The sequence below is a fragment of the Chiloscyllium plagiosum genome, unplaced genomic scaffold (assembly GCF_037043375.1).
Source record: "Chiloscyllium plagiosum isolate Xiang-an unplaced genomic scaffold, Cpla_swu_hap1 HiC_scaffold_13, whole genome shotgun sequence".
In the NCBI taxonomy this organism is placed as follows: Eukaryota; Metazoa; Chordata; class Chondrichthyes; order Orectolobiformes; family Hemiscylliidae; genus Chiloscyllium; species Chiloscyllium plagiosum.
The window spans coordinates 91780316-91794831 of record NW_028270151.1 but is presented as its reverse complement, the minus strand read 5'-3'; the positions used below and the strand labels follow the sequence as shown (position 1 = coordinate 91794831).

Sequence of the window (14516 nt, the reverse complement as noted above, 5' to 3'; positions counted from 1 at the left end):
TAAACCTAAGAGGTTACAAAGGAGTCAAATTTGTGATAAGTTGTCTAAGTATTCACGACATTTAAATCAGAGTGATCAACTGCCCTCGACTATTAGGATCATTCTGTAATTTGTTCCAGGTCAGACCATTTTGGAGCACATTTTGTAACAGACTTCTTTGTCATTTGAACCCTTTTTTACTTCTGCTTGTGTCTGGCTCAGGATGCCCGTGGATGCCTGGGGGCATGCGAGATCCGTACCACAAGCAGCACTAAATCTGGGTAGGTGGCCTCATCAACAAAATGCCCTTCTCCCCCCTACCTTGCTAAAGCTTCTCTTAATTTATAGCCTATGAGTTTGTCACACTAACATTGACTGCAATTGACTCTTTCCAAATTGTGTATGCTGCCAATTCAAAACAAAACAGCTTGAAGTAATCAGGGTAGAGGATCTGCTTTGGGCACAATTGGCAAAACGTGCAAATTCACAGGGTGATTGAGTTTAAGAGCCACGAGGTTATGCTGCAGCTCTATAAAGCCCTGGTTAGAATATTGTGTTCAGTTCTTGTCGCCCCCATTATAGGAAGGAAGCAGAAGCTTTAGACAGAGTGCAGAGGAGATTTACCAGAACGCTGCCTGGACTGGAGGGCATGTCTTATGAAGAAAGGTTGAGAGAGTTAGGGCTTTTCTCCTTCGGGCGAAGAAGAATGACAGGTGATTTGATAGAGGTGTACACAATGATGAGAGGCATAGATAGAGTGGATAGCCAGATACTTTTTTCCCAGGAAATGGCTATCACAGGGGGGCATAATTTTGAGGAAGGTTTAGGGGAGATGCCAGAGGTAGGTTCTTTACAGAGGGTGGTGGGTGCGTGGAACGCACTGCCAACATAGTAGTAGAGTCCGGTACATTAGGGACATTTAAGCAACTTTTGGGTAGGCACCTGGATCATAGTAAAATGAAGGATATGTAAGTGAGTTTGAGCTTAGAGTATGATAAAAGATTGGCACAATATTGAGAGCTGAAGGGCTTATACTGTGCTGTACTGTTCTATATTCTAAATTGCAGCAGTTTGAAAAGCCCGAATTTCTGCTCAAACCCATTTAGATATTACTAGATACGATGTTTGTCTGGAGCAAGCACAATTAGCAGCATTTTACAGTATGATTTTTTTCTTTTGAAAAAAAATCCTTGCTTTTATAATGGCTGAAATGAATTTATCTCAAAAAGAAGCATGCTTAATCACAGTTAATCCATAACCTCTAAGAATCTCTTGTGGAAAAATATATTAAATCATTTCTTTGTTATAGTTTGCTACAATATTCACAGGCTTGGTAAATTTTTAAAAACCTATTTATTTTAAAATTTTAGAAAATTTAAAACATACAAGGACCCATTCAGCCACTTGAGCCAATAAATCATGGCAGATGGAATTGTAATCTCAAACTCACATTCCTGCCCATTCCTGATCACCTTTTACTCCCTTGTTTAACAAGATGAATTTACCTCTGGCTAAAAATAGTCAAGACATCATCCTGTAAGGAGGAGAGTTCTAAAGACTCATGACTCACTACAAAAAGAAATTTGCAATGGGTTTAAATGGGTGACCCCTAATTTTTAAACATGAACCTTTGTTCTCAAATCTCTGACAACAGGAACAACTTTCCCAGCATCCATCCTCTGAAGACTCCTCAGAATTTTGTATCTTACCATCAAGTCACCTGTGACTGTAAACTCCGGCAGATACAAAACAAAATCATTTCCTTGTTACGGTGTGGTATGATATTCAAGGGCTTGGTAAATTTTTAAAAAGCCATACATCTTAAAATTTTCAAAAATTTAAAATGAACTGCAGATACTGGAAATCAAAAATAAGAACAGAAATTGCTGGAAAAACTCCGGCAGTTCAGAAGAAGGGTGATTGGACCCAAAATACTGACTCTGCATTTTCCCAGCAATTTGTTTTTTTTGTTTCAGCAGATACAAGCCTACATTGGCAACCTTTCCTTATAAAGCAAGCCCACTTATTTCAGGTAGTAGTCTACGAGACCTTCTCTGAATTGCCTGTCACAAATTTACACATTTCCTTTAATAAGGTGACCAATACTTTGCACAATTGTGGTCTCACCAGTGCCATGTATAACTCTCTATTTTTGCATTCAATTCCTCTCGCACTAAATGATCATTCTATTAGCTTTCCGAATTAGTTCCTGCATCTGCTGTACTAAATTTTGCAACTCATGCAAAGTTACTCAGATTTTTCTTTTTGTGTCCTGCTACAAAGAAGACTCTCCCTGCAGACTTGCAAATCAAGTGCAACTGATGTAAACTCTCAATACTGATTAATTCACCATGAGGATATAGATATTTTTGAGTTAGGATTGGTTTCTAATATGAAGGTTCATTTAAAAAATGCAAAAGATCACAGAAGAAGGCAGATTAACAGGGTAGCTGGGAAGGTATATGGGATGCTTGCCTTTATCAGTCATAGTTAAAAATCAGTGCTGCGCTCCGAAAGCTGCACTTCCAAATAAATCTGTTGGACTATAACCTGGTGTTATGTGATTTTTAACTTTGTCCACCCCAGTCCAACACCGGATCCTCCACATCATGTTTATCAGTCATTGCATAGATTATAAGAGCAGGGAGATCATGTTAAAGCTGTAAAGACTTGATTAGGTCACAGTTCAAGTACTGCATACAGTCCTGGTCATCACACTATAGGAAAGATATAATTGCCCTGGAGGGAGTACAAAGGAAATTTACCAGGACGTTGCCTGGGATGCAGCCGATCAGCTATGAAGACAGGCTTGAGTTGATAAAGATAGTGCAGTTGATGTCTGGATAAACTTCAGCAAGGCTTTTGACAAGGTCTTGAATGATAGACTGCATAAGATGCTAAGACTCCATGGGACTCAGGTCATTTTGGTAAATTGGATCTAAAATTGGCTTAGTAGCAAGATGCAGAGGATGGTAGTCTAAGGTGTTTTGTGATTGGAAGCAATTAATGCTCTGGCAATGTGTTGTAACACGGGCACAATATGGCAGTTTATTGTGTACATTAATGATCCAGACACAGGTGTGGGAGGTTTGATCACTACGTTTACAAACAACATGAAAATTGGTGACTTGGTAAACAGCCACGAGGAAAATCTTAGAGGATGATGTAGATGGACTAGTCAGACGGGCTAAACAGTGGCAAATGAAATTTAATCCTGAAAAGCGTGAGGTGATGCATTTCAGAAGGACTAATACGGCAAGGGAGTAGCATTGTGTTTCCCAGCCCCGTAAAACATCAACATTTTGGCTGTATAAATCCACAAGCACCCTCTTACTCTTTTCAGCTATGACATGCCATTAGTAGTAGTCAGGTTCAATTTTTCACATGCTTTGCTTACCTTGAAACAGGGGACAAGAAAATTACGCAACTCACATATCTCATCTTATGAACAGCATTGGACTTTAAGACATATCCAATTTGCTCCACATGTTCATGGCATTTTAAAATAATGATCACCCACATCGGTTAACTTCTTAGAATCATAGAACCCCAACAGTGTAGAAACAAGCCCTTCTGCCCAACAAGTCCACACCGAGCCTCTGAAGAGTAACCCCCCCCCAGACCCATTTCCCTATTGTCCTATATTTATCCCTGACTAATGCACCTCGCCTACACATCCCTGAACACACACTATGGGCAATTTAGCATAACCAATTCACCTAACCTGCACATTTTTGGTTTGTGGAGGGAAACCGAGCACCCAGAGGAAACACACGCAGACACGGGGAGAATATGCAAACTTCACACAGACAGTCGCCACAGGCTGGAATTGAATCCAGATCCATGGCACTGTGAGGCAGCAATGCTAACCACTGAGCTACTGTGCCACCTTGTTTAAAGTCCATCCCAGTTTTTTAAGGGATGTTTTGATGGGTTAACAGTTGCCTTTAACATAGAATTTAGGAGTAGGGAAGGCTATTTTGCCCTTCAAGCTCCGCCATTCAAATGTTCATGGTTGATCATCCAAATCAGTACCACGTCCTCTGTTTCACTCCATACCATTAAATGCCTTTAGCCTTAAAATATTCAAAGTTGTGGCTTCAACTGTTTTCTGTGACAGAGAATTCCACAAGCTCACCAATCTCTGGGTGAAGAAATTTCTCCTCATTTCGGTCCTACTCTGCCTACCCTGTATAGTTAGACTGAGATCTCTGGATTTGGACTCCTCAGTCATTGGGGACATCCTTCCTGTTTTACCCCGCCTAGTCTTGTTAGAATTTTAGAGGTTTCCATGAGAAATGCCGTCTTTCTTTTAAACTTCAGTGAATATAGTCCTTACAAGCCAGTCTCTCTTCAAACGTCAGTCCTACTGTTCCAGGGACCAATCTGGTAAACCTTTGTCACACTCACTCCATAGCCAAAACATCTTCCTCAGACAAGGAGATCAAAACTGCACACAATACTCCAAGTGGGATCTTGAAGGTCTGGTCCCTCTGTTCCGCGAATGGTCAATAAACACTAGCAATTCAGCCTGATTCTGTAAGATTTCACACTGTTATTCAATCTCGGCCGGGCACAGGTTGTCCAGTAACACAGAGGTTAAACACTTCTGGTTCCACGGAGAAACTGTGCACATGGCTTAAGACAGACATTTTTATACCTTTTTTGAGAGAAGTACAGGCCATCATTACAGAGCACATTCAGGCAATTACCAATCAATTTTAATGAAATGGCTTTATTGACAGCAACTTAGCCCAATGATATTTCCTGGGAGTCAACCTTGTTTTCCAACATCCAAGTACTCCTATCTCATGAACCTAGTTTCTGCACCTGCACTTGCAAGGTCAGTTAGGATGGTTAGTAATGTCTTATCTAGTCTAGTTATTTCTATAGTGTAAAGGAAGCATTGTCTGCTAATCTTTGTTGAGACAGACTATGGTTAGTTTAGCTCTTAGCAGAGTTAAAAGCCATTTTATGCAGCTTTAAGCAGAATTGTCAATTTGCAGCCTAGACGCCATTTTGTCATGTTATTTGCATGAAGACACCATTTTATTACTGCCTATGTTAGTAAGAGCATGTATTAAATGAGTGCTCCTGACTACAACTAGTTACTCCAGCCTGTATTCAGATTTCAGATCCTCAATCTCACCAAGGGCAGCCCTTCTCCTGTACTTGAACACAGCACTAGCCTTTCTCATTACCTTCTGTATACTTACTTTCAGCTACTGATGTACACAGACACCCAGGTCTTTTTGGAGTTGCCTTCTTACCCAATCTATCGTCATTCCCACTTATATCCTCAAGCCCATGTGCTTTAATTGTACGGATAGTCAACATGGCTTTGCATGTGGGAAATTGTGTCCCACTGACTTGATTGAGTTTTATGAAGAATTGACAAAGAAGACTGATGAAGGCAGAGCGGTGGGCACTGTCTCTATGGACTTCAAGGGTTAAGGACAAGGGTTCCACATGTAGACTGGTTAGCAAGGTTAGGTCATGTGGAATCTAGGGAGGGCTAGCCATTTGGATATAAAATTGGTTTGAAGGTAAGAAACAGAGGGTGGTGCCGGATAGTTGTCTTTGGACTGGAGCCTGTGACCATAGATGTATCGCAAGAATTGCTGTTGGGTTGACTGCTTTATGTCATTTATATAAATGATTTAGATATGATTATAGGAAAAATGGTTAGTAAGTTTACAGATGACACCAAAATTGGTGGTGCAGTGGACAGTGAAGAAGGTCATCTAAGAGTACAGTGGAATCTTAATCAGATGGGCCGGGGAGTGACTGATGGTGCTTAATTTAGGTAAACGTGAGGTATTGTATTTTGATAAGGCAAAGCAGGGTGGGGTTCTGGGAGTGTTGCTGAACAAAGAGAACTTGGGGTCTTGGTTCTCAGTTCCTTGAAAGTGGAGTCACAGATAGACAGGGTAGTGAAGAAGGCCTTTATAAGTTAGTGCATGACGCATAGGGGTTGGAGTGTCATGTTGCGACTGTACAGGACATTGGTTAGGCCACTTTTTGAATACTGCAAGCGTTTTTGATCTGCTTGTTATAGGTAAGATACTGTTAAGGGTGCAGAAAAGATGTATAAGGATTGTTGCCAGGATTGGAGAGTTTGAGCTACAGGGAGAGCTGAATAGACTGGGGCTGTTTTTCCTGGAGTGCTGGAGGCTGTGAGAGATTTATAAAATCATGAGGAGCATAAGGTCTTTTTCCCAGGGTAGGGGAGTCCAAAACTACAGGGAATAGGCTTAAACTGGAGGGCATAGGGGAAAACTATAAAAGGGATCTAAGCAGCAACTTTTTCAAACAGAGAGTGGTGTGTGTACGGAATGAGCTGCCAGAGGAAGTGTTGGAGGATAGTACAATTGCAACATTTAAAATGCATCTGGATGGGTATATGAATAGGAAGGGTTTAGATGGAAAAGCACAGCAGGACAGGCAGCATCCGAGGAGCAGGCTTTTGCCTGAAATGTCGATTCTCCTGCTCCTCGGATGTTACCTGACCTGCTGTGCTTTTCCAGCACCACACTCTCTACTCTAATCTCCAGCATCTGCTGTCCTCACTTTACCAGGGTTTAGATGGGCCAAATGCTGGCAAATGAGTCAAGATTAATTTAGGATATCTGATCAGCATGCATGAGTTAAACCAAACGATCTGTTTCCATGTTGTAAAACTGTATGACTCTATGATACTCTCTCTTAAGTGGGCGCTTATTGAAATCCTTCTGAAAGCTCAAGCAAACCACATGCACTGGTTCCCCTTTCTCAATTCTACTAGTTACATCCTCAAACAATGTCCAATTGATTTGTCAAGTATGATTTCCCTTTCCTAAATCCATCAGTCTGATTTTGTCACTGTTTTCCAAGTGCTCTGATATTAAATCTTATCTCATGGATTCTGACATTTTCTCCAAATTGATACAACGTTAGAACATAGAACATAGAACAATACAGCACAGAACAGGCCCTTCGGCCCACGATGTTGTGCCGAACTTCTAACCTAGATTAAGTACCCATCCATGTACCTATCCAAATGCCGCTTAAAGGTCGCCAATGATTCCGACTCTACCACTCCCACGGGCAGCGCATTCCATGCCCCCACCACTCTCTGGGTAAAGAACCCACCCCTGACATCTCCCCTATACCTTCCACCCTTCACCTTAAATTTATGTCCCCTTGTAACACTCTGTTGTACCCGGGGAAAAAGTTTCTGACTGTCTACTCTATCTATTCCTCTGATCATCTTATAAACCTCTATCAAGTCACCCCTCATCCTTCGCCGTTCCAACGAGAAAAGGCCGAGAACTCTCAACCTATCCTCGTACGACTTCCTCTCCATTCCAGGCAACATCCTGGTAAATCGTCTCTGCACCCTCTCCAAAGCTTCCACATCTTTCCTAAAGTGAGGCGACCAGAACTGCACACAGTACTCCAACTGTGGCCTAACCAAAGTCCTGTACAGCTGCAACATCACTTCACGACTCTTGAATTCAATCCCTCTGCTAATGAACGATAATACTCCATAGGCCTTCTTACAAACTCTATCCACCTGAGAGGCAACCTTCAAAGATCTATGTACATAGACCCCAAGATCCCTCTGTTCCTCCACCTGACTAAGAACACTACCATTAACCCTGTATTCCGCATTCTTATTTGTTCTTCCAAAATGGACAACCTCACACTTGGCAGGGTTGAACTCCATCTGCCACTCCTCAGCCCAGCTCTGCATCATATCTAAGTCCCTCTGCAGCCGACAACAGCCCTCCTCACTGTCCACAACTCCACCTATCTTCGTATCATCTGCAAATTTACTGACCCACCCTTCGACTCCCTCATCTAAGTCATTAATAAAAATTACAAACAGCAGAGGACCCAGAACTGATCCCTGCGGAACTCCACTTGTAACTGGGCTCCAGGCTGAATATTTACCATCTACCACCACTCTCTGCCTTCGACCGGTTAGCCAGTTTTCTATCCAATTGGCCAAATTTCCCTCTATCCCATGCCTCCTGACTTTCCGCATAAGCCTACCATGGGGAACCTTATCAAATGCCTTACTAAAATCCATGTACACTACATCCACTGCTCTTCCCTCATCCACATGCTTGGTCACCTCCTCGAAGAATTCAATAAGACTTGTAAGGCAAGACCTACCCTTCACAAATCCGTGCTGGCTGTCCCTAATCAAGCAGTGTCTTTCCAGATACTCATAAATCCTATCCCTCAGTACCCTTTCCATTACTTTGCCTACCACAGAAGTAAGACTAACAGGCCTGTAATTCCCGGGGTTATCCCTATTCCCTTTTTTGAACAGGGGCACAACATTCGCTACTCTCCAGTCCCCTGGTACCACCCCCGTTGCCAGTGAAGACGAGAAGATCATTGCCAACGGTACTGCAATTTCCTCTCTTGCTTCCCACATAATCCTAGGATATATCCCGTCAGGCCCGGGGGACTTGTCTATCCTCAAGTTGTTCAAAATGTCCAACACATCTTCCTTCCTAACAGGTATCTCTTCTAGCTTACCAGTCCATTTCACACTCTCCTCTTCTACAATACGGTCCCTCTCGTTCGTAAATACTGAAGAGAAGTACTTGTTCAAGACCTCTCCTATCTCTTCCGACTCAATACACAGTCTCCCACTACTGTCCTTGATCGGCCCTACCCTCGTTCTCGTCATTCTCAGGTTTCTTACATACGCATAAAATGCCTTGGGGTTATCCTTGATCCTATCCGCCAACGATTTTTCATGCCCTCTCTTAGCTCTCCTAATCCCTTTCTTCAGGTCCCTTCTGGCTATCCTGTATCCCTCCACTGCTCTGTCTGAATCCTGTTTCCTCAACCTTATGTAAGCCTCCTTCTTCCTCTTTACCAGACATTCAACCTCTCTCGTCAACCAAGGCTCCCTCACACGACCATTTCTTTCCTGCCTGATAGGTACATACATATCATGGACACGTCGTATCTGCTCTTTGAAAAAGTTCCACATTTCCACCACATCCTTCCCTGACAGCCTAAGCTCCCAACGTATGCTCCTCAAATCCTGCCTTACAGCATCGTAATTTCCCTTCCCCCAATTATAAAATCTACCTTGTTGTGCGCACCTATCTCTCTCCATAACCAAGGTGAAAGTCACAGAATTGTGGTCACCATCACCAAAATGTTCACCCACTAACAAGCCCACCACTTGTCCCGGTTCATTACCGAGTACCAAATCCAATATGGCCTCCCCTCTGGTTGGACAATCTACATACTGCGTTAGAAAAGCTTCCTGGACACACTGCACAAACACCGCCCCATCCAATCTACTTGATCTAAAGAGCTTCCAATCAATATTTGGGAAGTTGAAGTCGCCCATGACTATGACCCTGTGGCTTCTGCACCTTTCCAAAATCTGTTTCCCAATCTGTTTCTCCACATCTCTGCTGCTATTGGGGGGCCTATAGTAAACACCCAACAAGGTGACTGCACCTTTCCTATTTCTGACTTCAGCCCATACTACCTCCAGAGGCAGATCCCCCTCAAACTTCCTTTCTGCAGCCGTTATACCATTTCTAATTAGCAATGCCACCCCCCCCTCCTTTTTTCCCACCCTCCCTAATCTTACTGAAACACCTGTAACCAGGAACCTCCAACAGCCATTCCTGTCCCACATCTATCCACGTTTCCGTGATGGCCACAACATCGTAGTCCCAGGTACCGATCCACGCCTTAAGTTCACCCACCTTATTTCTGATACTCCTTGCGTTGAAGTATACACACTTGAGCCCGTCTCTGTGTCTGCAAGTAGTCCCTGTCAGTGCTACCTTCTCCACAGCCTCCCTACAGTCTTGGGCATCCTGACAAACAGCTAACCTACTTGCTGGACTACAAGTCCGGATCCCATCCCCCTGCCAAATTAGTTTAAACCCCCCCGAAGAGTGCTAGCAAACCTACCCCCCAGGATATTGGTGCCCTTCTGGTTCAGGTGCAACCCGTCTTGTTTGTACAGGTCCCACCTTCCCCAGAATGCAGTCCAATTGTCCAAATATCTGAAGCCCTCCCTCCTACACCAGCCTTGCAGCCACGTGTTCAACTGCACTCTCTCCCTATTCTTTGCCTCACTGTCACGTGGCACCGGCAACAACCCAGAGATGACGACTCTGTCTGTCCTAGCTTTTAGCTTCCAGCCTAACTCCTTGAGCTCTTGAATGACCTCCCCACCCCTCTTCCTACCTATGTCGTTGGTGCCAATGTGCACCACGACTTCTGGCTGCACACCCTCCCCCTTAAGGATTCTGAAGACACGGTCTGAGACGTCTCGGACCCTAGCACCCGGGAGGCAACAAACCATCTGTGAGTCTCGCCCATGTCCACAGAACCGCCTGTCCGTCCCTCTAACTAGAGAGTCCCCTATAACTAGCGCTCTCCTCCTCTCCCCCTTTCCCTTCTGAGTCTCAGAGCCACAGACCCCTTCACTGCAGCTTACACCTGCAACGCTGTCCCCCCCAACATTTTCCAAAGCTGTATATTTATTTTTTGCTCACTAACTCCTGGTTTTCTCTCCACCTCTTCTTTTAAAATAGAAGGGTTATATTAGTTCCCTTCCAATCCATTGAAACTGTTCCAGAATGCACAGAACCTTGATAGAGAACCACCAATTTACTGTTTACTGGACCGCTTCTTTAAGCATTTTGAGATCTAAGTTATCAGGCCCTGGGGCTTAATCAGCCTTTACTCCTACCAATTTCCTCAAAACCATTTTCCTGCAATTACTAATTCCCTTCAGTTCCTCTCGCTCACTCTACCCTGTCTTTCCCAATAACTTTTGGACACTATCTATGTCCTCTTTTAGGATGGCAAAAACAAAGTATCTGTTCAAATCATCTGCAATCTCTTTGTTCTCCATAACAATTTCCCAGTTTCTGATTGGGAGGGTGTTATGTTTGTCTTTCTCTTTATGTACCTATCAATTTATGATCAGTTTGTATGTTCCCATGAGTTTACTCTCAAACTCGATTTTAATCAATTCCTTTGTCCTTTGTTGAAATTTAAACTCTTCCATATCCTCAAGTCTGCACTTTTGGGTCACTAGGGTGGGGGTTCTCCCATTTCTTCCCTTTCTTTTAGATTTAGTTGTTACATTCTCTGTCACCACGTCCTCTCTCTCTCCCCTCCCCAGTGGAACGGTTTGCTCTTTCAAATCTGGCAGTTAGACACACAATCGTTCTGCCTTTCCCACATTCCGATCACTTGATCTGAACTATCAACATCTTTTCTCCGCCAGCACTATATACCCCATTACCTCAATCTGCCAAACTATAGCTTAAATGCTGCCCCCTCCACATTTCACTTCAGTCCTGATGAAGGTTATGTAGACTATAAATGCTACTTTGCTCTCTCTCCATGGATGCTGACACTGCGATCTCCAGCATTTGTTGTTTTCCTCAATTTAGCACAGCTATCTCATGTCTCACCACTGTAGTTTCCTTTATTTAAATTCAGGAACCTGATCTTAGAATCAACTTCATCACTGCTAACGTTACGTGAAGAAGTCACTCTTCTCCAAGTGGCCTCACAAAGCTTTCTCAGTACACAACATTAACACCAGCATCTGGGTAATTATCATACAAATTTGTTAATACACACATTTTAAATCAACAGTTTTAGTGAATAATGAATACTTAATAAAAGTCCATTCACAAAACACATCAATTTTATTGTAATTAGTCTCAACATTACATGTTAAGAGAAAAAGCTTTGGTGCTGATGGGTATGTTTGCATTGCCGCATGGAAATTAAGAGCACAACAATGACACTCATACTTGATCATTTCCAGGAACTGAATCAATATTACCATAAACGAGAGATGACAGTGATTACAATGGGTGCGGATCTGCTAGATTCAGACATATTGCATAACTTATACAGAACAGAATATTCCACAACTGTTGCAATTTTTCTATAGCTTCCCACAAAATCTATGCAATGTAGGCATTTTTATCATTCCAAGTTACTGCCCTGTCTGCAGCAAATAAGATCTGTGAAAGCATATCATTCACTTTATCTATGTGGAGCAAAAACGTTGGTAAATCGTCTAAAACGTTTCGGCAGAAATGTCTTCTACTTACACACAATTTCTTGTCGCCAAGTCTTTATGAATAACTTCTCTCCTGGCTAGGTAACTCATCCCACAGGCAATCTGAATGGCCATATGTACAAGGTCCTGCTGAGATATTGCCTGTGAAAAATACAAAATACACAAATTATTCTGAATTACTTTGGTTTCAACTAATTTGCACAAAAGTAAACATAACTACATTGAAGCATTTAGAAGCACTGGGGTTGATAATTGACAGGACGAAGGGATGCTTCATCAATGCTAAAACAACTTAGTTCCAAGATCTCGACATAATGAAGTTCACCAAACTCATCTAAGAGGTCAAGGTCCATGAAACATCTTCAAATATGAATTCTCATCAGGTGCAGCATCAGGCTCAAGCAGGACCATGTACCTCTCCATGTGTCACTGCCCCTTCATTCTCTTTCCAATAATCTCTCTCAACTGTGACTCATGCCTCAAATTCACAGCTTCACCAGGTCCAAACTCAATCAAATTGGGCCAAATGGCCTGTTTCCACATTGTCAGGGTTTTATGATTCTGTGATGATTTAGTCAGTTGTAGCTCTTACAGTAACAAAATTACAATGGTCTTTGATAAATTCTCTACCCAGGTGAACCATTTGCGTAGAAAGTGAGAACTGCAGATGCTGGAGATGAGAGCTGAAAATGTGTTGCTGGAAAAGCGCAGCAGGTCAGGCAGCATCCAGGGAACAGGAGAATCGATGTTTCGGGCATAAGCCCTTCATCAGGTGATTGTCACCTGATGAAGGAGCATCGCTCCGAAAGCTAGTGTGTTTCCAATTAAACCTGTTGGACTATAACCTGGTGTTGTGTGATTTTTAACTTCATTATTCTTGGTTTCTTGTCAAACTTTCCCCTTTGCCCTCCAAAAAATTGAGGACTAGAAATTCATTTGCTCTACTTGTGGGCACAGGGGTAACACTTCATTGTTTAGCTTGAAGGTAGACTCTCACAAAATTCCTGTGTCCGTCTCACCTAATGATCGTGTCACTCGTTGGTGTGTCCTCAGTGCAACTCTAGGGTTTATAATACTGCTGGGTAAACTCTGCACACAACAGGAGGCTCCAACAAGAGTGTTAGCCCATCATTCAATACAGGCAGCCTGCTTATCTTATAGCTAAGAAACACAAAAAGACTTGTCATGGAAATTCTTGGAAATTGATCAACAGTGCATACAAAAGATTCATATTAATGGATATTACCAGGTCTCTGGACCTGAGGGCGGGCAGAAGAGATTGAGCAAAGGGTGGTCAATATCAGTGAATGCATTTTCTCATGACATTTCCTACCCACCACACAAGCAATCTCTCACTGCTCCCAACCCCACCTCAATCAGCAGGATTTGTTGCCAAAGGACTTTCAGTTAACATCCACAAGCATTAACTTATCTTCACAGACACACCTCTCACTGCTTTCACACAGCTGCACCTGGATTATGTGCATCAAACTGTGACGTGCACTTTGCATGCAGACATCCATATTGAAGCATAAATTGACCATTCTACTAGCTTGCTATTTAGTAAGATCAAAGCTGATGTGTTTTGTGTTTTAAATTTTAAATCCTGCCTAACAAGAATCTATCCACCTTAGCCATGAAACTGCCTCTATCACTTACTGATGTAAAAAAATCCAAAGTCTCACAACCCTCAGAAAAAATTTCTAATCTCTGTTCTGAAAGGATAACCTTTCAGAAGTGCCCCCTAGTTCTGCACTCAATTGCAACAGGAAACATCTTTTCAGAATCTTCAGTCAGCCTTCACTCTTCTAAATTCCAGTGGAAATAAGCCCAACCTGTCTAACGTTTCCTCACAAGATGACCCAGGCCTCAATTTAATAAACTTCCTCTGACCTGCCTCCAATGCATTTACATTCTTCCTTAAATAAGGAATCCAAAACTGCACAAAGTATTCAAGATGTGGTCTTGTTAATGCCCTTTATAACTGAAGCATAGCATTCTTACTTTTATGTTCAATTCCTCTTCTATTAAAGGATATCATCTGATTACCCGTCTTGATTACATGTTATATCTGCATACTAATGTTTTCTGACTCATGCACCAGAACTCTACAATAGGGAATTTTGTAGTTATTCTGTTTAATTTGCTTTTTCATGCTTCTGGCCATATTTTTGTCAACTTACTCAATTTATTTGTCTCAAACCTCCTTATCCCTTCATCACAAAACAATTTCCTATGTATTTGGGCGGCACAGTGGCACAGCGGTTAGCACTGCTGCCTCACAGCACCAGGGACCCGGGTTCAATTCATGCCTCGATCAACTGTCTGTGTGGAGTTTGCACATTCTCCCCGTGTCTGCGTGGGTTTCCTCCGGGTGCTCCGGTTTCCTTCCACAGTCCAAAAAACGTGCAGGTTAGGAGAATTGGCCATGCTAAATTGCCCGTAGTGTTAG

At 42.6% G+C, this 14516-nt stretch overlaps 1 protein-coding gene across 6 annotated transcripts in view; it reads right to left on the bottom strand.

The window, feature by feature from the left end:
- ryk (receptor like tyrosine kinase) overlaps positions 1–14516 on the bottom strand; it is a 296128-nt gene that overhangs the window by 34602 nt on the left and 247010 nt on the right. For all 6 annotated transcript variants that reach the window (XM_087993913.1, XM_087993912.1, XM_043701685.2 and 3 more), the window contains one exon: positions 12096–12205. In XM_087993913.1, the coding sequence (XP_087850039.1) occupies positions 12096–12205 (110 nt within the window). The remainder of the gene's footprint in view (positions 1–12095; positions 12206–14516) is intronic.